The sequence below is a fragment of the Haliaeetus albicilla genome, chromosome 6 (assembly GCF_947461875.1).
Source record: "Haliaeetus albicilla chromosome 6, bHalAlb1.1, whole genome shotgun sequence".
Classification (NCBI taxonomy): Eukaryota; Metazoa; Chordata; class Aves; order Accipitriformes; family Accipitridae; genus Haliaeetus; species Haliaeetus albicilla.
In genome coordinates, this window is record NC_091488.1 from 9,595,698 (window position 1) to 9,620,755 (window position 25,058).

General features: G+C 36.1%; 1 protein-coding gene across 21 annotated transcripts in view; it reads right to left on the reverse strand.

Moving 5' to 3' along the window:
* CASK (calcium/calmodulin dependent serine protein kinase) overlaps positions 1 to 25,058 on the reverse strand; it is a 242,662-nt gene that overhangs the window by 37,719 nt on the left and 179,885 nt on the right. For all 21 annotated transcript variants that reach the window (XR_011324962.1, XM_069784985.1, XM_069784982.1 and 18 more), the window contains 4 exons: positions 9,443 to 9,520; positions 7,999 to 8,079; positions 2,459 to 2,647; positions 1,852 to 1,930 (listed from right to left, as the gene is read on the reverse strand). Coding sequence is in view for 20 of the 21 variants with exons in the window: in XM_069784985.1 (XP_069641086.1) it covers positions 1,852 to 1,930; positions 2,459 to 2,647; positions 7,999 to 8,079; positions 9,443 to 9,520 (427 nt within the window). In the remaining variant the exon portion in view is untranslated. The remainder of the gene's footprint in view (positions 1 to 1,851; positions 1,931 to 2,458; positions 2,648 to 7,998; positions 8,080 to 9,442; positions 9,521 to 25,058) is intronic.

The following is a 25,058-nucleotide window of genomic DNA, read 5'->3' on the forward strand; positions in this document are numbered from 1 at the left end:
ATTAAAAGCCTGAGATCTAAGATACCATTCATTTACTTATCCTAAAAAAGCAGACAAGTCAACAAAAAGATAATTTTTAATGACTGAAACCCGTGTTTCATTTTGATTGACCCGAGTCCTCTGGAAGGTGCAAGTAGATAGCATCTTTACAAGCCTATCTTCCCACTTCAACTCCCCCACCTTTTGAGTAAGGACAACTATAATCAGCAGGACTAGATACAGCTGGCATAGAGACAGGAGGCAGACTTCACAGCAGCTTCTATTTTGTGATTGGGAATTGTGCAGTTTCTACTTAATATTGCTAGTCCTGAAATTACACATTTCCTGTAACCCTCCCAGTAGATCTATTATCTAGTCATTGCTGTTATTGCCTGGCAATTTTCCATATAGCAAAAGGAGACAGCAGAAACAACAACATACCCCCCCCCCCAGCCCCAAATCAAATAAAAGCCACAGACCCTGTCAATAGGATTCAAAGACATGTTGTGCTCGAAGTCACTGTTAACTTACATTCGCGTTGTTCTATTCAGTAAAAATATTCTAAATACAGATATGTTGAATGAAGCAGTGAAGCTAGGAGGCATCTAGAGCACTAACAAAATCACAAATACTAAAAACCCCCCCAAACAGTACTACAAAAACACTGAAGTATAGTTCATTTTCAAACTAAATGTATGTGCAGAAGAGCTACCTTAGTTAGATGAAGTTTTAACAGGTTTTAAAAGTTTTACTACCCCCATTGTGGCACACTTACGTGAAACAATAGTCTGCAGAGGATCACCACTACCTATGTACACTTGGAAGAAAACCTTCTTCCTGTGAATCTTAGAGCAACCTCCTTTTAAATTCACTTTTAGAAGCCAAAAAAATTTCAATTCAGAGGGTCCTCTAAAGGAACATAAAAGTCTGTATGAACTGCGTCTTTGCTTGTATGAAAAGTTCCATCTTTCCTGCTTCTTGACAGGTTTGACCATATTGAGGAGATAAAGTGAATATATCAGGGAAAGATCACTGTACCCTTTCCCTGTTTTATGTTTTGTCTTCCTAATTACCTGTTCCTAGCTTCCTTTGAAATAGAACAGTAGGCCAGAAGGAACTTTGGTCTGACAAATGATGAAAATTTTTGTAGTCATCAAAAGAAAAAGATGGCAAACTGGAAAAACTAAAGTAATCCTTTTAAGGGTGCAATCCAGACTTGCAGCCAACAACCTAGCAGGGAAGTTCATCTGTTTAAAGTAGGACAAAGCCCAGCTATTTTTTGACGCCTGATCTGGACACACAAAATGGAAAAAAGGAGTAGACTGGAGATAAAAGATGCATGTTTGCAGGGTTTGCTGTAGTAGTGAAAACTGAAAATAAAAATTCAAGTTCTAGGCACAAGAAATATATTTATTTAAAAAATGATTTTTATCACCCTCAATATCAAAAGTACAAAGATCCTCAAGAATTGTGTGAAAATACATGGAGGAATTTAATTTTTTTGTTGAACAAAGCTCTTTCCTTTTTGCAAGGAAAAGTACTGTAACTAGTCTAAAGATTTTCTTTTTTAAACAGTGGCTTAAATAAATACTGCTCCAGAAATTATTGGCATTTCAATCTCTCACTGAGCTATAGTCCCATTACCCTAATTAAGGCTTAAATGAAATATCGTGGGCTCTCATCTCAAGACTCTGGCAGACATCTGCAACTGGAAGGTAACAAAGGCAGTTAACAGGACTTCATCCAAATACAGAGGTACACTACTATGGAATAGTAGCAATCAAAATGAGGAGTATGTACCGTTACACAGTTTGTACAAAATGGTCTAAATAATTGTGTTTGAAGACAAAACTATTCATGACACATGATTACCTTGCCGGTGAATCATTCCTCCATGCATAATTCTTGCCACAATGCAATGGTTCAGCTCATTCATTTTTAAAGTGATTCCCTAGAAAAAGGAAATGCTTATATTTTAAAAATAAAACATTAAGCAGTGTGATTCTTGCGTGGTTAAGAACAGTCACTTCTCCTAAAAGCTTGAAGGTAGAGTATAAACTTTAAGGTTAAAATAAAAACTTTGTCACTCACTTAAATATGACCAATGAAAATAGGTACTATTTATAAGTGAAGATGCAATACTTTAATATATGAGCATATAAGATTCTGGTTTATTAAAAATGTAATTTTGTATTGAAGTGCAAAGTGTCTGGTTTGGTTTAAAGCCTAATCTGCTATAAATGCTACAAGGTCATTTTTAAACAAAAAAAAGCTCTAGCGGTACAGCAGTAGCATGAATGCACACATAGCGTTTTAAGTTAAGGATGTGCACAGGAGGATAAGTATCTACAATGGCTGCTGAACTATTTCAATTAGACTGGCAGCCCTACTTCAAAGTGCAGAAACTGGCATTAAAATCATTACAGTATTGGTCTCTACCAGTACAGAGTCGAGAAAAAGACTGAGGTTCCCTCCATACCATTGGTTCATCTGTGTTCTTCTGGAACTGCACCAGTCGAACTCGTGTTACATTCTCCATGTCCATGTCGCCGTTGGCGCTTTCTGGAGAATCTCCGTTTAAGTATGGAGAGGTGGGAGGAGGTGTAACTCTCAGCGCTTCATCACTGTAAACTTCATGTGCCACTACATCATGAGTTTGAAGTAAGGCCTAGAGGAGATTATAGCAACAAAATATCAGACTTCCATCATCTCTGATGCCCCCCACTCATTCCTTTAAGTATTTTTGAAGCTTTTCAGAAACTAAAGGAAATCCAAGATATTTGTACCTCACTTTCTATACAGAAACTTTTCCCCTAAAGGATTCTAAGGCAAACTTCAGCAGACTGCAAATGCATACACACATACCTAGCCTTTAAAATCTACATGAGTAAACCTGATTTTCTACTGTAGATACCTCAATGAGAATGATGCTGCTTCTGTCTCCCCTGCAAGGTGTCAGAATTAAGCCATCTTTATTTATGTGCCTAGACACAGAATTAGGAAGCTATCTTTCTGGGCGCACTATTCTATAATAATTACCCTAGCAAAATGGAAAGGTATTCAGATCCCATGGTATTTCATTCTAATAAAGACCAACTGTGGATCGGTATTGACTGAAAGAATGAAATACTGTTTTTTGTTGTTTACTAGCATCACCACTTCGATATTCTCCCCTTCCCCCAGAGCACAGACCCTGCACAACCACACTGAGTTCAAAATCCGTGATAAAAATTACAGTCTAAACCAACAAACTGCTCAAATACTAATTCATTGGTTTTATTCTGTTTCTTGATGCAAAGAATGGTACAACACATAATTGATTAAATGTATTTAAATGTCTTTGATAAGCAGAACAACTGATTAAGAACTCTAAGCTAGGGCAAAGACATGAAGCCTGTATAACTGTAAAAAGTATAACATAGTATTACGAGACATAAGTTGGACAAAGTGTCAACATTTGCAAAGCAGTACTCAATAGTACCAGGCTTTTTTATGGTATGACATTCCACTGTCCTCCAGGATATTGTTAAAAGCCCCATATCACGTCCATTTCACATTTGCATTCAACTTTTAATAAGGAGTATATTATAGCTAGCTTGCTTCTGTCAAAACACTAAATACAATTTATATGTGAGCATGCTAGTTCTACTGCTATACTAACTCATCAAGGACCAGAGATAGATCCTGCCTTTATACCCGAGTGGACGGGTCTTTCAGATAAGGATTGATAAATCAAGCCTAGTTCTTACAATATCTCTACAATAGTAGAGACATCAGCCACCACCACAGTTAGGTCAATCTGTATTATAGTTAACATCTTGTTAATTTTCATTTAAATGCTCATAGCTCTTAACTTGCAAAATCCATCAATCCTGCAAGGCTTGAGATCGACCATCTAGAATTTTTTTTGGCAGAGAAATCTGAGTCTGCAATGTCTTAGTCTTCAGTTAAAATGTTTAAGCAGAACTTAAACTGAAAAAAGTGATAAAAAAAATCCCTCCAAAGGGATTTTTATGGCCTCGACAAAATCCTAAATTTGTTCCCAAGGTAGCACTTCTAAAGTGTACTATGTTATAAAAGACAACTTCATAAACAGTTTAAGTTCCCTTTCCTCAAATCAGTTTCAAACTATAGTTGGGAATTCAGCATTACAATGATGGAATGGAATTCCCTAAATTAGCAATGCTCTGCCCACATTCCCTCCTGTTTTTCCAGTGTTTCAAGCCCACCTACACAAATACTGTTTTTAGTTAAATACTAACCTGTATCTGCATTTTCTGTTTTTCATCTTATTTTGTCAACCACTAAGCTCAAACTCCTAGGTTTAGAGATTTAGTTTAATTCTTATTCTAGTATCTGAAAACTGTTTGCAGTTGTCCCAGATAAGAGCAGCCATGTGCAATCATGCCTTAGCTCTGGCTGTTACAAACCCATCCATTCTAGGAGTGAGCGTGGTCTTGGCTTCGCAGACAAGCACTCTTTAACGGAGTAGGATGATCTTCTGTGCTTCCTTCAGCTCAATCTGCTCAAAGCTACTTACTCAACTTCATGCACCTGCCTGTATCTGTTACACTCGCCACGCTTTAATATTACATTTCTTATGTAATTCAGGGCCTTACACTTGTTTCACATCAAATACTTGCCTTGCTTTACACTGTATTTTCAGCAATAATGTGCACCTTGTAGGAAGTTAAAATATGGTAATCTGAACATTTTTAAAGGTTCATAATTATACTAGATGACTTCTGAATGTGTTAACAAAAATTAACACAAATTCAGAAACACCAGATATTAAAGTACAGCAAGCTCAATTTAAACACTGAAAAGATTTAATATAAAGGCTGCTATTGGACTTTAAGTAAAGATACTTGTTTTCTGCATTTCTGTTAATTTTGATAATTTAGATGTCCCCCCCATTTCTTTTTTCCTTTGCAGAAAATGATAATCCTGCTGAAAATACGTTTAGTGAGAACAACTGCTTTCTACTATATTGCAGTATCATTGTCTACAAAGAACAGCGTAGGAAGGCAGATGATGATAGATGAAACTTCAATATGTAATCAAGTAAAAGTCTCCTAGTACAGCAAATGTTTCAATTCCTGCCACATATTAAACATATATAATAGAACCTTTTACAGATAATACCCGCACATTTGAAAAACTACTCAAAGTTGTGTAATGGAATAAAAGCTCCTTGAAATTTGTACACAACAAATGAGGTACTTGATAATCTTTTAAAGAATTCTTAAATTAACTATCTGCTGAAAGACCTTTATGCAAAATTTACACACGTTTCTTTAAATCCAAATGTTAAGCATGTTCAGACTAAATTCATAATTTATTCCTGTACCCATAAGACAAGCAAGGGTAAAACAAATCTAAAACAACAAAAAACTTTGAACTGGAAGATCTCAGTGCCAGTAAGAGTACTTACAAACACATACTTTATTGGCTTTGGTTCTGTAAAGGCCTATACATAGTCTAAGCCACTAACACTGTGTTTAAGTAAACGAGACAGACTATACTCCATTGTCTTCTGATTAGGCATACACATTAGGTAATAATATAAGTAATAGTAAAATACTCTGTTATCATACAGGTGTTAACGCACATGATCCTACTTATTACACTTTATTGCTTCAGTCTCAGTGCGTCAGAGCTCAGCAACTTACTAACCAGAGCACTGCTCTGTACAATGTTTGGTAAACACATTGAGTGTAGGCTGACAATATTGTTTCATACAGTTATTTCCTTTCCTAATAGTATCTATTTTAAAGGCTTTGCCTCTGAAGGAAAGTCTGGCAGAATGCCACATATATAAGAATAACTTTGTAAGGTCTGCTACCTTATAAAAGGTGTATCTGGGAGCAGGAGCAGGAATGATGGGAGAGGATGGGATTGCCTCTGACATCTGAAGACTCTTTGGTATCTGCACCCTAAAGGTATGGTTCCACAGCAACATATGCTGATTTAACTGCTGCTTTACATGTCTGTGCCATTCCTCCCTAACCCGGATTGCGTGTTTCTGTCCCCTTCCTCATTCTGGCTCTGGCAGCATTCCAGGCGTCCCCAATTCTTTTTGCTAAATGGATAACTGTTTTGTTGAAGCAGTTTTCTACTAGTTTAGCACAGTGCAATACCGAAGTGCAGTGTCAGATGAACCTCAGAACAACTGCAAGGGAGAGGATGAAACATGGGGAGAAGGGATGGGACTCCATCAGCTAGCAAATTAGCTTGGGATGCCATAGACTAACTTACTGAAATTACTCCTCATCAAAAATATTTGTTAAGGAATTGCAGCTTATTCTTTATAAAAAAACACTTTTTATAGAATTGCAGCAAAAGAATTCTGACAGATGGTTTTAAATTTATGAGGATATCAGGTGGAAATAGATACCTATAAAAGATGATTTCCAACTCACTTTTCCTGTTGCTTGATTTCATACATGAAATTTTTATATGCCACAATCATTTTTATTGATGCCTACTCTGAAAACATACTTGAAAAATGCTCTTTCTTCACAGTGCCTAATGTTTTTGCAATACTGTGTGGTAATTATGCAAAAAAGGTAAATCAAATGAGCTGCCAGAGTACCAGACAGTATTGTTCTTGGGTTTTTTTTTGGTTTGTTTTTTTTTTTTAAATTTTATCTTTCTTACAGTATGTCTGAGTACCATTCCACCTTGTTTTCTGTTCTTTTTCAAGCAAGTAAACACTGAACCAGATTTGTTACAGACTTCAGGATAGGTATCATCTCCAGGCAATGACATATCAGTGTGTTGCTGAGTACAACATAAAAAGCCAATGTCTGCATTAGCAATTAGTGCAATGAAATAGGAATGAATCAACAAGTAAAACCATTGGGTTAGTGAGGACCCGATGTACACACTGAATGCATTGCAGGAGTTTTTACTTCTGACCAGCTTCCATCTTGTCCTGTGGACTGAATGCCCATCAGCTGCTGGATTACACTGGCTTCTGGCGTATATCTTCGACTTTAATTTTATCTGAAAGGAGTCCAGTTTGCATGCTCCAAGACCCTTACATGATACAAACCAAAGCATTGTAAGGGGACAATCAGGAGATCCATTTCAAAAACACACTCCTGATCTGATTTAAAGTACTAAAAAAAATGCACCCAAAGCTACAGTGGCCATCAAAAGAACACACTGGGACATGCAGCTATCCAGATTTCATCTTATACCTGAATATGAGGTTGGTTTCAGCTCACTCTTTCCTGGAAATTAGGTTTATCCTTCAGACTTACAGTAATTCAGCTTTCAGGTAAGCCAATTCCACAAAGCCCCCTGCATATAATCCTTGTGTTAGGGAAAGTCAAATTCACGATTTTAAACCAACAATAGTGTATAGCAGATTTAAGCAAATGCTTTTATTTCTGAACTTAGGAACTTCATCCACAGCATAAACAAAAGAAATCCTTTAAGCAGTTTCAAAAGACTGGACTTCAGTAACTTGAACCAAGCTATTAAGCAGTCCCATCCCTGAACTTAGGACAATTACTGCCCACAAATCAGGTTTGTGAAACAGACACAGAAGGAGTTGATCTGTAACACAAATTCACTAGACTGTACAAGCTATCAATTTATTGTAAAATAACGATAAATAAACACTTATTCTGCAATGAATTCACACACCTTTATCCTAACAAGACCTTGGGAAAAAGTAAGATCCCAGCTCTACCTGCAGACATCCAAAAGGATTCATTCATCTTTCTATGTGCAACACAGCCCCCGCAAAAAGACAGTGAAACTGCTCCATAATTAGATTACTCCAAACTGTTGACAGTTTTCAGCACAGTAATGGGGACCAATAGTAGTAGTAATAATAATTATTTTGCCAGATCAGCGCATTAGAAATATTTATTAATAGGCCTATTGTATTGTATGCAGTTTCATCACTTCCAGATTTTAGGTAGAACTTACTGAACTTAAGTCTTCTAATATAAAGAATATTACATCCTCCCCCCCCCCCAACCAACAAGAGTAGCATTTGCTTACCATGAAATGAGGTTGTGTTAAAATACGCTTTAGCTCCTTTGCATCATTGTTCTCTGGGTAACATGAAATTTCTTCCAATACCTGCAAAATAACCAGGAGAAATGCCCATAGTAACTTTCTTTTAAATAAAGCTATTAATCTAACAAACGAAAACCCTCACTGGTCTGTCAGAATACCTCCAAGTAATTATACAAAAGAATATTTTTTGATAGGGAAGGGCTTAGGAGAATGTGCTCTCCCCACCCCCTCAAGAGAATTTAATACCTCATTTCAATTTTCTTTCTGAGAGAGACTGAAGCAGAAATTTGAAGGAAACAGTTGTTCTTTTTTCAATTGACAGCATTCCTCCAACAGCTAAATATACGGAGACAGAAATGAAGTGCTAATAGGTGACACACGTCACCACCACCAATTGCTACTTTCACACATGGTCTCAATTTATTAAAACAATCAGTTTAAAAGCAGAATTAAAAATACCCATAAAACCCTCTCTCCACAAATTAAATTGTCAAAGACATCAAGTGTAGGTGGTCCATCTGCTACCCTACCTCCAAGCTCCAGATTTTATAAAATCAGAGTCATATATCAGCTTATCATTGGGGGAAGGAGGAAGGAGTAAATAAGCTTTAACTCAGTTGCCTGCAACCTGATACTTACACCTTTATTTTCACATGTAACTACTTGGACAACAAAAGCAGAGTATTTTGGTTCTGGAAGCACCTCCCAGGATTAACTGCCAGAAAATTTTGCAGAATAGGACTTCAGGGTGTCTATCAGTGTGACTTCAGTTATTAAATAGTGTTTTAAAGTCTTCTTGTTCATTCTATTTTAATAGCACTATAAACAGTGTTTTCCTATGACATTACCCCCAACAACTGTACTTATTTATACTGATAATAGATAATACAACTATTTTTTTTTACTACTTGCAATAAACAAATAAAATACTATCTGTCAGGTATAAGAATTAAGAACATCTGCATCTATTTATCTTTCACCTTAATGGGCCACCTTCATTGCATTTCTAGGTCTGCTCTTCTTAGAACTACCTATGATAAACTTTGTTTTCCAATTTAAAAAGCTGATACCTAGAAAGATATCTTTTTCTGTGACTAAGGCACATAAATATGAAACTTCTGCTGCAGATAAATAAACTGAACATGAAAGATACTGCATTTACCCAACAGGAGTATTCCTTATAATACCACTATTGTTGCAGGAAAGGTTAAATGATGAAGCCGAGTAATATGTAATCCTTACAGACATAATGGAATTTTGCAAGTTTATGCAACTTGTTATGTAACTTAAGTAAGCAATGGTAGAATTCCAGAAATAATTCAGATTATGAACCAGAATACATATCAGTATCTTAATGAAGAAAAAAATGTTCCACTTTAAATACAATCAGATTTTCAAAGTAGAAAATATATTTTAAAGCCATTACCTCTTTGGCTCTCTGTACAGCATCACTTGGGGGATTCCTGATTTGTGGTGAAGATTTTGTGTTTATTTTGTCATAAAGCTGAAATAACAAGAAAACAAACTACTGAAATCATATTCTACTTTATTATATAAAGTAAAGATGAGCGCTAACAATAGCCTGCTTACGTTATCATGACAAAGATGATTGTTAAACTGCAAGAACCACAGATGTTTTGTATACAAAATCTAGCAGCTTAGGGTTTTGGCTTTTCATTTTTAAACATTTCCTGATTTGAACAGTGCCATAGATTCAGAGTTCATAGGATGACATGGGAAAGTTCAAGAGGTTAAGGGATTCTGCAAACCTCCCATGCTTTTTCCACAGATTTACAGAAACTATATTCTTCTACTAGAAATGATCCTACGAATCTTGAATAAATGCTGTAAATCATACATTCTGCTATAAAATCAAATTAATCTGCATATCCCACTTTTCTCAATAAATCAAATCATCAGACATTCCACACAGTAATTTAAATAAACCTCAGAATATGGGAAAATGCTCTTGAAGATAGAACGCTACAAAAGCCAAAGTCTTTGGAGAAAAGAAACCCAAACCTTTCCAAGAAAGAGTGCTCACAAAAAAGAGTACCCTTATTTTACTAGGATTTTCTATTAGACAGAAGAATGTCAATGTATTTAAATAGGAAATCATAAACCTCCCAGGTTAATTTTTTTTTTTGAAAAAACTTTAAAAAATCCCTCAACTACACAAAACACAATAGCAAAAGATCTATCTTCAGCTTCAAATCAAAGGTAGATATTACAGGCTCTCTTTCATACAAACCTAACAGATTGTGCATGTTATAAAGGAATAAACGTATACTTAAGAATAAACAGGCACTGTAATAAGTACTATTTTCAAACAAAAAACTTTTGGCTTACATTTCAAACAATATAAAGATGGTCATGCCTGTAATTATTTCCTATTTATGTTAGACTACTACTTTGAAATATAAGACAGAAAAAAGATACAAACCCCTATTTTTAGGATATTAGAGAAATTTTTATCACAATGAGGGTGGTGAAACACTGCAACAAGTTGCCCAGGGAAGTTGTGGAATCTCTCAATTTTGGAAATACTCAAAACTCAACTGAAATTCAAAATAGTAAATACACAAGGGACTCTATAACACTTTCAGCAAATCCTAACACTGTAAAGGATGAGTTGACAAGACACCCCCCGCCCCTCCCATTTAGGCTGCTCAGCAAGGAGTTCTCAGGAGCCTCCTCTGAGAAGCTTACGGCTCCATTGTTTGGCTGAGGATGGCCTCAGATGTTTGAAAAAGGGAATCTTGTCGAACTACAGAAGTGCCCTCTTCTCTTTCTCACATGAAATACCATTTGGTTTTAGAAGAGATGTAAATTGCAATAAACGCAATCCAATGTCATCATCATTTTCCTTGTGTTCCTTAACAATCTAATGGACATGTTGAACATTTCAAGTCCATATGCAAATAAATACAAAAAGAGGAAACAATGTCACTTCCAAAAACATTGCCTGTAGGACAGTTATACCACTATCTTGGGGAAAGAAAAGTGGAAAAGTCAAGCTAAATCAGTTTCTTCCCCATCTGACAACTTCACCTTGTGCTGCCAAAACACTGCTGTGCTCAACAGTTTAAGCAGCCTTGACCATTGTTGAAGTTTTTAAAACAAAAGCTTTCTGCTAGCTTATAGTTCAGGAGATACTTTAGTTGCGTACACAATTATTTGTTTTTACCTTATCTTAAATAAGTTAAGAAAACCTACCCAAACTCCAGCAACTCCAAATTATTAAGTATCACATTTTTACACCGATTAAGAAACTGCATCAAGCACTGTGTACTGCGTAAAGTGCAGTAGGAGCTGTTGAAAATGCATGATACCCAACATGAATATAGTTGAATTTATTTTTCTAAAACTCACACACGCATCCTGTTTAAGATTAATGAAATCACAGAAAAGTTAGCTTAAAAATATTTTTGTTAGTTATTTCTAGCAATTGTTTAAAAGCTAAGTTGCTGAAGTTGCTGATTTCACTCAAGTCGCTGTGTTATTGTGATCCAAAACAACCGGCAGTTTACAGAAACAAATTTTTCTCTCTATCGTGGCAAAGTTATCTTCTGAGATTAGGAAGGAGGCAAAAAGGAAAGTAGGAAGCAAAGTGACTCTAAGAATCTTTAGAAAAAAATCAAGGCAAAGTTCAGACTAAACAAGGGTGCATTTATTTTTCCGTAGCGCTTTCATGCTGAGGCATGGCACTTAAATGTCATCTTCCAGGACTGTTACTTACTGAGATTTGCTTCCAAGGCACCAAACCATTAGGAGTGACTCTGACAGTACTTAAAAGAAAAACCTTCATATTTGCATTAAGGCTTTAAGCCTATATATTACCCAAGCCATGGGATCCATTCATTGTTTCTGGAGGTAGAAGACAGCCTCAACTAGAGAAAGGATGTATTTTTGGTAGCTTCACCAGCACAAGCAGATCTGTTCTAGAGAATCTTCTTGGGTACTCTACCTCCAAAGCTCATTACAGTGGAAGGCACTTATTCCAGGGTCTAATGGAAAGACTGTGCGAACACACTGCATTACATATTTACCATGAGTATAATGTGTTCTTCTCTAAAGTATTATCCAATCTTAACTCTAAAAAGCAAGAAGCAAACAAAACCCACAATAACTCTGAAAAGAAACTTGAACCTCCACAACTTGAAATGCATTTTAAAATGGTAAATTCCTAATTAAAACCAGGGACATTTCATGAAGGTATGATTTAAGGAAAATAGAAATACACTTTTTCATTTGTTTAACTGGGTCACCATTACTTTAACCTCTGCATGCAAGGAAAAAGAAAAGTGTATTTTCTGCCCAAATAAAAGACCATACATCTAAGAACAAAGAATACAAATAATACTTAGAAGAGGGGGCACTATCTTGGCAGGGGGAAGGAGGAATCTCAGGCAGTCAGAAAGCATAAAGTCAGCTATGTATGAGTTTCTCCCAGGGAAGACTACAGCCAATTGCCATACCGTAAGAGAATATCAACTAAGAAATAAGACTGGTATATGTGCTTGTGGCATGCCCACAATAGATCACTGTTCAGTTCTACATTCAAAATACAGGAAAGATGTCAAGAGGCAGAGTACTCAGAATACACTTTCCAAAAAGATCAATCATCTCTCCCCGCTAGTATAACAAAATGCTTAAGGAACACAGAAGTTTGATAAAATAAGGGAATTCAGTTTAAATGACAAAACTATCACATGATCTGAGTGAAAGGAAGTAGTCAGGACAAACTCAGAGTAGAATTAAAGCACCAATATCAACGTTGCAGTTAATTAAGGGTGTAATTCATTTACTCTCTTGGGAATTTTTAAAAAAATCAGAAACATGTATTTTTTAAATGGTACACTCTCATTCAATTTAGTTCATGGAGTTTCTAGCTTACAAGGGGACCAGGCTACATAATTAAAATTGCCACTCCTAGCCACATATTCTATAAACAGATTAACCTTTAAAATTTCACTGTAAATAATTTATTTTGTAATTTGTTGGAAAATGATATCTATATCACTAAAACTGCTGTTTTATGCATTATTCTAAAGCAAGCCAATAGCAGTAGTAGAAAGATTTATTTCTGTATGTGAAGTTATCAATGGTCAAAGATCTCCACATGAGAAGATCCAAATGACATACAGAAAAATGTAGTTTGTCAATTCCTGTACAATATTTTGGAAGCACACATTCTAGATGTTCAGCTAGTTGTGCTCTACCTCTGTGCTCTGAATTACTTTTAAAACAGGAGCTGATCGTGGCTTTCATCATGTCAAGGTTTTTTTGTCTTATAGATGGGCCACAAATTCTTAGGTTTTAATTGTGGTTCTTGAAACGATGGTGAACACTGTCTTGATCTAAAACTGTTTTTAACCCCGTTTTAACAACAAAACAGCTGTGCTTACATACTGACATTTGATGTTAGCAACAGAAAAATTTCCTAGTGGAGACAACCAGTATTGTTACCAAACTGTCTCAGTGTCTATTTTCATATCTCATCTGGAAACAACCTTTTGTTCAGGCCACGCAATTTTTCTCTGGTATAATGCATTATAACACTAAATTATTTCGGAGAGTAGTGGCACAAATTACAACACACAAGACAAATGTAATTATTGCACACTAAAGACAGTAAAATGACAAGACTGTTTTCAGATCTATAAATACATATACAGCAAACCCCCATGAACCATTTATCTTGTTCAGGTTCACATGTCATTACGCATTTCTAATGCATCCTTAAGAGAAATGAAAATAATATTATGTACAAGATTGTATCAGAAGTACTATTTCTACATTAACTGTTTAGGTACTCAAAGCAAAAATAAGAACTCAAAGCAAAAATAAGAATACAACCAAGATATGTATCTTTAAAAACATCTGAAGTAATAAGTAAACCCAGAAACAAAGGAAGTATTAGTACCTCTTAGTACTTGTTTTATATTTAAATTTTTCAATATACCATTTCAAAAATGCTTTCACAGAATTTTTTTGGACATTAAAAAAAAAAAAATCTGGTTCTAAACTGTCTCTTGTTTGGTATGTACTCATGTAAACAGAAGGACGAATCCAGGATATTATTTTGTATCTCTCACTTCCAATTTTAGTAATTGTGTGTTCAGTCTGGTCAGAAATTTTTAGCATTATGTTATCAAGCCTATTTCAAAAAACTCTAACAAATATTAGTCTTTACTGGTTACAGAAGATTATTAGAAGCTTTCCAACAGAACATAGCAGAAGCTGGTAAGAGGAGCAAAACTTACACCATGCATTAATGCACCAGAACTGGTGAAGCAGTCCTACCTTCTTTGCAATCTTTGAAAAAAGACTGTTTTGCAATACTTTTCAAATATTTTTGCACTTAAAAAATAGCTACAGCAGAAGCAATTTAGAAGAAGGAATTTACAGCTCCATAATTCGTCTCTGAAAGCATCTGAATTAATGTGTCTAAATGAAACCTCTAAAGTGGAACATTTGTTCCCCTGGACATAAGAATCCAACACACCTTTACACAAATGTTTTACAAAATGTTTAAGAAAAATCTGAATTTAATCACAGAAAACCAGCCTGTTTACAATGCTGTTATCTTTCAGCAGCCCTGCAACTCCAAGTCCTTCAGGGACCACACCAAAGGTGGTTTCTTGTGGAACAGAATGAACTGGTTCATTCTTCACTGGCCTCAACAGAATGCTTTTCTATGTAATACTAACAGACTTTCAGCAGGGCAAAATCTGTATGTGCCCTAACAATGGGCTTTCTTTTTGCTGGGATGCTCCAATTTCAAGCAAATAACCCTGCCTCCTCACCCCAGTAGCCCAACCTCCAACAATTTCACTCAGCAATAAGCATAAACATAACAATTAAAAATTTCTAATAATGAAAAAAAAAAAATTGTTGTAAAATGCCACAGCAATTGTAACCTTCGGAATTTCCAGACTTTTGAATACTTTGCCTCTCAATCTCACTCCTCAGCAGTTCTGCATTTGCTACAAGAAAATCAAAATTAAGAGCTTGCTCTAGAAAAGCTTAACAATCACAACTGATATATTAAGAAAACTTGATATAACAAACATTAAATTGGCATAATAGCTAATTAACAGAGTAGTACTGCTTCTTAAAAAGACAAGTTTTGCTTTAAATTTTGCATGCTAGAACACAAATGCTATAAAGAGAATACCCACAACAAGTCAAGTAGCGTTACTATCAGTTGACCAGCTTTTGCAGGAGTCGAGACTTTGTCTTCTGCCTGTATAAAGGGAACTCGTTTCTTCTGATATTTAAAAGCAGACAGCCCAAAGCCTAATCTGCAATCAGGGAGGCGAGTCAAAACAACACACTGTTCTCTTCTGACTAGTTTTTCAGATGTGCAGAAACTCCTTTTTAACCATTTCCTGTAAGAGGAGTCAGAATACTGTCTGAACACAACCCCCATTCAATGTCACATTGAAAAATCTAGATACATCACAACTAGCAGAAATTTCGCATCACTGTCTGGTCTAACCTTGAATGTAATCAAAGTTAGATCACACAGTGAAATCAGTAAGTATTTTATCTATCCAAAATCTGGAAGTTTCTGTGACACAAACGAGAAACTTTTGTTAAAACATGAGTTACTGTACTGCTAGTGCATAAAACCTCATGATTTTTCAACACAAATACACATTTTGTGAGGATTCAGTTAGAATTCAGACAGATACTGGGTTGCCAACCTCAAATATTAAATCCTTGAATTGAAACATCTAAAAATAATCATTAAAACATGTCCTTACATATTTGACTTTTGCTTTCTGAACAATATAACCATATGCAACACAGTGATATTAGAGGACTGTTCTTCATCACTTTTAGGTTTTTGTACCATCTAAAAATTCTCAGGTGGGTTTGCTGCCCCTTGCACAGCAACATTTACTAACAAATAGGCTTGTTGTTCCGTTACCTTTCACAGCTCCCTATCGTGGTACTCCATTTACCCAGAGGTTTCATGTGCTGCAAGCCTGAAAGAAATCCATGACCTACTGAATGAAAATTCACAAGCAGTAATAAAGAGCCACTTAGATAATTGATAGACCACTTTATTCTTTCTTCTGCTAGTTCTGTTTCACATCTCCTTTTCCATGCAAAACGTTATAACCTTCCCATGGGTGCCTCTTTCCTTGGGATTCTATGCCCTCAAGGAAACACATCGCTGAAGGTAACAATTCCTACTGGAAAACACACTGAGTAACAAGGTCACAGTCAGCAGGGGCTTTATCTTCAACTTTGTTTAAAGACAGTTTGTTCTTTTAAACCCTCTGTTTTTCACTGCTAAGGACTGTGCCTGAAGCTCACTGTTACCATTTTAGCATCAGTGACCTAACATTCATTTCCCAGCATAATTCTACAGCATGTTACAGTCCCGTCCCATGTGAAAGTCCAAAGCATATTTAAGACTCTATTTTGTGACCTCTAGAGCATTACATGTTACAGCCCTCCACAGCTTCCAACTTTTTTCTGTGTGATACACTTATTGTAGAATTGGAGTATGATCAACCTTTGCATTCAAGTTCCTTACACAGTGAAACGCTGTGCAGTTAAACAGTGAACAAAACTACTTCAATAGAAGGTTTCAAGAAGCAGTTTATCAGCTAAAATAAGATTCCCTGAGACAGTATTCACAGAACAAGACAGTCTGAAGCAGTACATTAATTCTGTCTGAACAGACAAGTGTTTGCTTCTCTCCAGCCACAGAACTGACAGCTGCCACCACTGCAGCTTGCTACTTCAGGCACTCAGACTTTCAGTAACCCTGAGAGAGGTTATACTAATTTGAAATACTCGACTTCTTTCTACATATTCACATTCATGCAAAACATAAATTATTTTTTATGTAAAAAAATTCTTATAGTAGCAAAGAGAATCCCAAATTTCACTTTAATTTTGATTCTTTAGGTGATAGAACTGAAATATACATATTCTTCTTTTATTTTTTAGAGGAACTTTTATCTGCAAAAGGTAGGCCAACTGTAATTTGCTCTGAAAGTCATCTGTATTCTTACATATTTATAATGTGTTACTAGTAGAATAGAGTTACACTTGCTCCTACCTGTGTCAGAAATGAACATAAACCCAGATCTTTTTAGGCCTTTACCTACAACAGCGGGTAAGAAGAAATGATGCCAGGTAAACTCAGTCAGCCCCATGGAATTTCAACTTTTACTCCAAGCTGCTTCCTTTTTTTGGCACCATACCACATTTGGGCTTCTTCACTTGTTTTATTTTAAATCAAGGATTTTTGGGGGGAAGAAGAGAGGAGAGGAAACCCAATCAAATTGGGCAAAACATTTTTCCTCTGTGTATTAGTTCAATTCCTACTGCATATGATTGGCAAACAATTGTCTTCTACAGAGTGACAAATTGTATTGCAAACACAAAACCTGAAATTCTGACCATGCAAAACTGACATACCAATGAAGCTAAATGCCAACTGGAATTTGTTTAATACACATTAGCAGGATGTGAATAACCACATTTCTGATGCTCACAGAGGATATTACATGTTTTTTAGTGGTCGATGCCTTACTACTGGAGAAGGAGGAAATATGTTCTACTTCAAGAACTGCTATAATAAAATTCCTTGACTGTTCAGTGTGCTATACATGACAACAAACACTGCCTGTCATGTGGTCCTACTGAGTCATCAGAACACCATCTTAGCAAAGCACAAACCATCAAGGTTCATTCTACTGAGGATGAATATAAATTAAAGGACAGATATGGTCCTTTGTGGATCGATGGACAAATATGGTATCCGTTTTATTAAGGTGGAACCCTGAAATGATCACAGGCTTCCTTTCAGAGGGAAAACACATCCCCCCCCAACCCCGAAGAAGGGCACAGCCGAAGGACCGTGTATGCTTTGTTTTCATAGTAATCCAAGGGGTAAAAAGGAACCCAGAAAGAAATCCTCCTCATTGCCTTCACAGTGTCTGTCTGTTGGTGGCAATTTGGTTACATGACAGCTGGAAGGAAAGCATACAGTCCTTTACCAGTGCTGGCAATAGGCGTAGATACCAAGAGGCATTACATATGTTACCGCTCAATATTTTATCATTTAAATCTTGCGTTGACATATTTTGTACACTTGGAAACACCAGGGGAACTAGAAAGTTAAGGTATAGAGCGTTGAAAAGGTTTTCCATTCTGTTATGTAGCTAAATGTTGGGATATCTGTTGTAACTATCTTTTGACCAAAACTTAAAAAAGTGAAAATGTATCCAAGTTTAAATCAGCTCAATAGGTTACAATCCTGTAGCAAAACTGCAGGCAGTCATGAACTGTGGGAAATCACACAAAGTTCAATCTGAAACTAAGGTTATACAAATCTGTGCAGCTCCATACACTAAATCCACTGCACTTATATATGTGGGTGTAACCATTTTTTGACTGTAGATCTTATACTGCTAGTTTGGACAAGCAGCAATATTAGCTTTTAAAATGATAAAGGAAATATTTCTACTTATGTGTATTACATGGCACATTGCTTTTTACAGTCTTCATAGAACACCAAATATTTTCACAATTTGCTCTAAATCAATCTTGATCTAATTTTATTTTTTAAACTGATATAGTACAAGCAGATTCAGAGACACACTTATGCTTATACTGGTTCAGACCACATGGTCAAGTGTCAAGACGTTCAGTAATATCTGACTTGTATGTTCTATTTCTTTAAAGAGGCTAACTGTTTACCTTCAGCATTCATGAGCTATGAACAATTCTTAGCTCTATTGTAGAACGTATTCTTTTTTTGCAGAAACTACCACATGCTATGCACCTACTCTGTAAATTCAAAGCCTTCCCACTTCAGAGGTAAAAGAGCTGAGGAAAAGACTATGTTCTTACAAAATAAACTGCAGGGTGTGTGCTTTTTTTCCCCACAACCGTTCTTTTAAATTGTGCCTCTTGATTTGCTTCATATTTACCAAGAAGGGTTTTTTTTTTGTGTCACAGAAGTAAAGATGATAAACAGTTATGCTACTCCTCAAAATCACACAAGACATTATTTCATGTATAATGAATCCAGACTCCAGTACCTGACAGCATTATATTTCACTATAAATTAGGACTCTAACCTAGTAATTTGTCTCATATTTTAAGAAAAACCCATATTAATAGTCATCATAAAAATTATATTGACTGTAAAAGCTGCAGTTCTCAACAAGTGATAGCAGATGTTAAAAGATATGCCAGACAGTACATGCACGTAGCTTGCCAAGGAGGAAGAGGTTGCAATTTAGCAAAATTCTAGATTATATGCGATACATGTAGGTAAACATATGTTCTCTCAAATTGCAAAGTGTGGTAAGCAAAGCCTGGTATTGAATAATCTTAAATAAATACATGTTACACTTTAAAGTCATGGTGCCAAAACAACAATGATTTAGATGTAAGTAGACTGACTAAGATGTTTTCCTACCTCTTCAAAGGAGGTGAGAACTCTTCAATTTCTGCTGCCATGGACTGACTGCAGATATCCAGGCTATCCTTCAGTCCTCCACTGTACACTACAAGAGACCTTCAGTACGCTGTCTAATCTTTTTCTATTTCAGGAACATTCTGCCACAAGTCCCTCCAGCCATTTTTTGGGGGGGTCCTCAACTGCATTCTTATAACATAAACCAGATTTTTCTCTGTTCACATTGCAATTGTTTTAACTTCTTTTGGAAAGATAGAAGAAGTTAAACTAGGATGAGATAAAGGTACTACTTTGCACACAGTAGTACCAAGAAAACTAGCACAGCAGTTGGAAAATCAGCACAATGAAATCCAATGGTCCCAATAAAAAAGCCCCACTCTCATTCGGGAATGTACCAGTAGTACTGTTATGAAAGACACGGGCTTAGGTCGTTATTTCACAAGGTACTTCAACATATTTGTAATTTCAAGGACACAAAAATCCTGTTATGTTGATAACAGTCCCTTGATTTTTTTTTTTTGCTCCATCAGATATCTAATTGAAGCTGATCTTAACAAAACCAAGGCAAACCACCTTTCAAAGATGACACCAACCAGCTGATCAGATATAAGTAAACATAAAAGACATTGAGGTGCTGAAGCGTGTGCAAAGAAGAGCAATGAAGCTGGTGAAGGGTCTAGAGCACAAGTCTTATGAGGAGTGGCTGAGGGATCCAGGGTTGCTCAGCCTGGAGAAAAGGAGGCTGAGGGGAGACCTTATCGCTCTCTACACCTACTGAAAGGAGGTTGTAGCGAGTTGGGAGTCGGTCTCTTCTCCCAAGTAACAAGCGATAGGATGAGAGGAAATGGCCTCAAGTTGCGCCAGGGGAGGTTTAGATTGGGTATTAGGAAAAATTTCTTCACCGAAATGGCTGTCAAGCACTGGAACAGGCTGCCCAGGGAAGTGGTTGAGTCATCATGCCTGGAGGTATTTAAAAGACGTGTAGATGTGGTGCTTGGGGACATGGTTTAGCGGTCGACTTGGCAATGCTAGGTTAATGGTTGGACTTTACGATCTTAAAGGTCTTTTCCAACCTAAATGGTTCTATGATTCTATAACCATCAGGGAAAACTAATACCTCAACACATGAAGGGCTACAGAAAGAGTTATGTTACATGGACGACACCCTGATATACCCCACAGAACAACCCTTGCCCCCGTCTTACTGCCCCACTTCCAATATGAACTAATGATCTATAGCAGGAACTATAGACTCAGGTTAAGCCTAAATAGGCTCATTCCCAATTCTGTCAGCTGAATTAACTTTTCAGGGTTAGATCACCATCTTGAAGAAAAGGATGCTAATGAACACAAACCTTATTCCAGGGGGATATAGAATCCATATAAAACTAGCTAAATCCACAATGATTATAGAGAGTTGCCAAAGAACACAGCTTCCCACCTGTTTTGTGATACTGAGCATATCTTGCACCAGGAGGTGCTAATGTTGGAGTTAGAACCATTTTTGTTTTTCCCTATCCATGTAAACTTTTTGTAATGATATACTGAGAATAATAATATACTGCAATGAACTCATTAGTACAAAGAACAGTCAACATGTACCAGCCAACTACTTGAATAACTGGAAGTAGGAGGCAGTGAGGCCTGACTGACTTCAAAGATAGAGGCATAGCTTATTGGGCTGTTACTGTATTGCCTTTGGGTATTTTAATGTAAACTAAGTATAGAAGAAAGCTCTCAGCACCAACAAAGCAGAAGTGTTATTCAAGATTTGTGGACTGTACGCCAGGCGCTGTAGCATTTTTTTATTTTTGTCTTTTCTCAGAGTAAGTCCCAAGCTCCTGGAGAAATAACAAATCTGAGAATCTGAAGTTTTATAAGGAAAAAACCCGCAAACAGGTAACCCTTATGGTAAAAAGGAACTCAAACTAACTTGAACTACAGTCAACATAAAAAGAAGTGAAGAAAATCTAGAAAGTCAAATATGAAAATGATCCTCTTTACCTCAAAACAATATCAGTGAAGCTAATTAAATATTCTGCAAGTGCCAGCAATACAATTCTAGTGTTCTTTGACAGATCAGGGCCCAGTAACAAAAAAATACACTGTAATCAAGGAAATTTTTAATTCCACATACTGAAAAAAAGTCTATGGATTTATGCTTTTGGAGTAAGATACGTTGGCGCACACAGACACACACACACACACACAGACTTGCACAGACACTCACAATGACACACCATTGACACAGGGAAGATGACATTAGGCCAAGAGGAATGGGCTAAATAGTACAATTCTAATTTAAAGTACATACTTTATTAAGCTGAATTTCACTTGATGATTCACCGCATCAGTACTATGCTTGTAAATACTCAGAATGACAGAACACTAGTTAGAAATAAAACAGGTTAAGTGCAACAAAGCAACTATCACAGTGTCATGCAATCCGACCCAGAATTTTGCATTGTTGGAAAGTGGTGGATACATACATTTCTCAAAAATGAGTATTATTCAATATAAGAGTTACTGTTAGCTCTTATTTGTATTAGTCTTGTGTTTAAGAGACCCAGTCACATATCAGTATTATATAAGATATTATAAAAACATGGAAGAAAAATGGTTTCTGCTCAGAAGACTAAATATAAGTCAAATTCTCTACATAAATTTGTAAGACAGGGAAACAGGAGGAACAAGAAAACAATGAGATGATGCTGACTTGCACAGTGATCTACATATCCCAGGAACACAGAAAATGAAATGCAAATACATGAAGGAAGTTGAAAATGGAAGGTATTTTAGAGAATGATTATGAAATAATGCAGAAGAAATTCTAGAGTAGTCTCTGCTTTTAGTGTTCTTTCAGATATGGCCTTCCAGAGAAGTTACCTTTTAGAGAAAAAGCATACTGCAGTGGTGATGATGATCCAGCCCACCCGCTGAAGGAAGTCTTCAAACAGTTCTCCCTAAGGCTTGGTCATTGTTCCTTCTACATTACTTGGGAAAGGAGTTTCCATTGCAGTGTGAGAGACAGTCCCTCCCACTCCCTGGGGCTGAGCATGCTGCCTCTGCTGGACTGGGATAAAAGCCAGATTTGATTCCCCAAATAGCAAGGTGCTTTCCTGCCAACATAGTTTCTTTTCCTTTTTTTAACAAATATTTTCCATTTGCTTTTGTCTTACAAACATATCAATTAAAGGATAATTAAAAATTGGAAAACAAGGTGTTTTAAAAATGAGAAAGGATTATTTCACATAAGCGTAACATGTTCTGAAGGAGTTTAGCAAGACATCTAGCACACATACACTTTTTGATCTGTTTTTGCAAGAGAAACACATTCATGTTTCACTAAAACATGTTCCACTTATTAGTTTTAACATAATCAGTATTCAAGAGGGTAAGGACCAATGTTGATCCAAAACACTTGAACCACGCTATGTGATTCACATAGAAAACCATTCTTATTCAAATCAAAAAATAGAAAAATTAGACGATTCATGAAAATATTTAAGCTTTTTATACACAGCTGCTGGTTTTATTTTCTTTTCTATATCATATGATTGATATTCCACCAGTCTATTTATAATATAAAAGAAAAGAAAGGAAGAAGGAAATGAAAGCATCCTGAAAATAGAAATAAAAATGTCTCTTGCTTTATTTTTTTTCAAAGTATATAATAGAATTGTTAATTTAATACACTTTGCTCAGAAAAGAGCAAATCAGGGATAAATGTATGAAGAGTTTAAGACATTTCAAACAGAGAACTATAGTATCAGCCATGGCTGGACACTGCTGAATAACAGCTACTTTTACAAAAGACGTTCAAATTTACTGTGCCAATGTCCAACATTGGGAGGGTAAACAGAACAAACCAAAACAAATCCAGTAGAAAGCTTTAGCCAACCATGTAAGAGGCTAAACTGAGGTCCCAACAACATTCACTCTAGCAAAAGAGAAAGTATGTTTCCTTAAAAGTCTGGACTTCAGGACCAAATCTGTTTGGATGACTGAGCTCAAAAGAAATACTAAGGGAACTCTGAAGTGTGCACAGATGCATGTTTTTCTGAAACATTACCATTAGTAGCAAAGGATAACAGACATAAAAGCAAGATGCTCTTGAAATTAAACTCTAAAGGGAAGAAGTAGCTACACATATAGATATGATACGCATAGTCACTCCAAAATGTATTTAATCTCATTGAGTTAAAACCGTACGTGTGTAATAAGTTACGCCAGCAAAAGCTAAAATAAACTTTCTTAAAAGTTCATAACACTTCTATCGCAGATATACTTGCAGAAATAACAACACTTACCTTAATGATTCCATCTATGAAAATAGTGTAACAAACTTCTTAAATTAACAGCGAAAAACTATCAGCCTAGAGAACTATCTGACTCAGGACAGACACAGACAAAGCCAGTAGCATAGAGAGGCCCCAGTCACACAAAAGCTGATATTGTTCTCCAGCTGAGTGAAAATCTCACTTGTAAATCGAACGACATCTGCATTCAGAATCACCCACAGAAAGCGTCCCTGGAGAGGTGACCAAACTACTTGACTCAAGAGGAGAATGATTTCTCTTGTCTCCTTCAATGTAGGCAGCTGCATAAAATAGCAGCTTCTGGTTTTACTTTTTAGCAAACCTTGCTTCCTTTGATGCACCAATAGAGATGAAACATAATGTGTAAAGATCTTCCCCATTTGGCACAGCCTTGAAGCCCAGTATACTTTTCGAAACAAATAATCATTAAAGTAAAATCTTTTGTCATGATACAGAAAATAGCCAAACACCAACGCCTCCAAAATTAGTAACCTCTTCATATTTATTTCCAATTTCTTTATCGGTACTGCTGGCACAAGACAGCAATGCCTCCCAGGATCTCTTTCATGAAAGTCAACAAAAAAATCTTAATTCAAGCATTTGATAAGGCTTCTAAAAATCTGTCAGTGGTAATAAAAAGCTGTTTCACTACTTAAATTTAACTCTGTTTTTCCATAAAGTTATTTATATTCTTTACTTAACTTTGTTACATTCTTTATGATCTAAATTGGATACCAAAATGAAACAATCTATAAAGATTTATATAGGCATAAACCCAGACAGTTCCAAGTCACACAGAGGAATGTCCTACAGCATTCACCAAAATTTTGATCATCACATTTCTAACAGAAGCGAGGAAAAAAAAAAAATCTGCCCAACCCAAAGCTACTCTTTCAATTATTAAACAATAAATTTTTTTTAGGTGGTGAATATTTCTAAATGGTTGTTCCTAGAAGGCCCTTTTCTTTACTCTCCCCAGTAAACAAAATTAAGTTTTTAATAATGTACTGTGTAACTTTTGTGTAGGAAAAAACAGAAGGATTGTGTAAAATTATGAAAAAAACACACAATGCAGCGATTCAATAAGCCCACATCAGGTGTATTGCAGGATTTGGCACAGAGTCAATATAAATTACTTTGTAAGTAGTTGGCACCTTTTCCCCCCTTGTTTTGAACAGCTTTGGCACCCAAATAGTGGAAGAGAGTCTTAAAATAGCTATCTAAACAGACATACAGAAATGAATCAATTAAAAACCATCAATGGG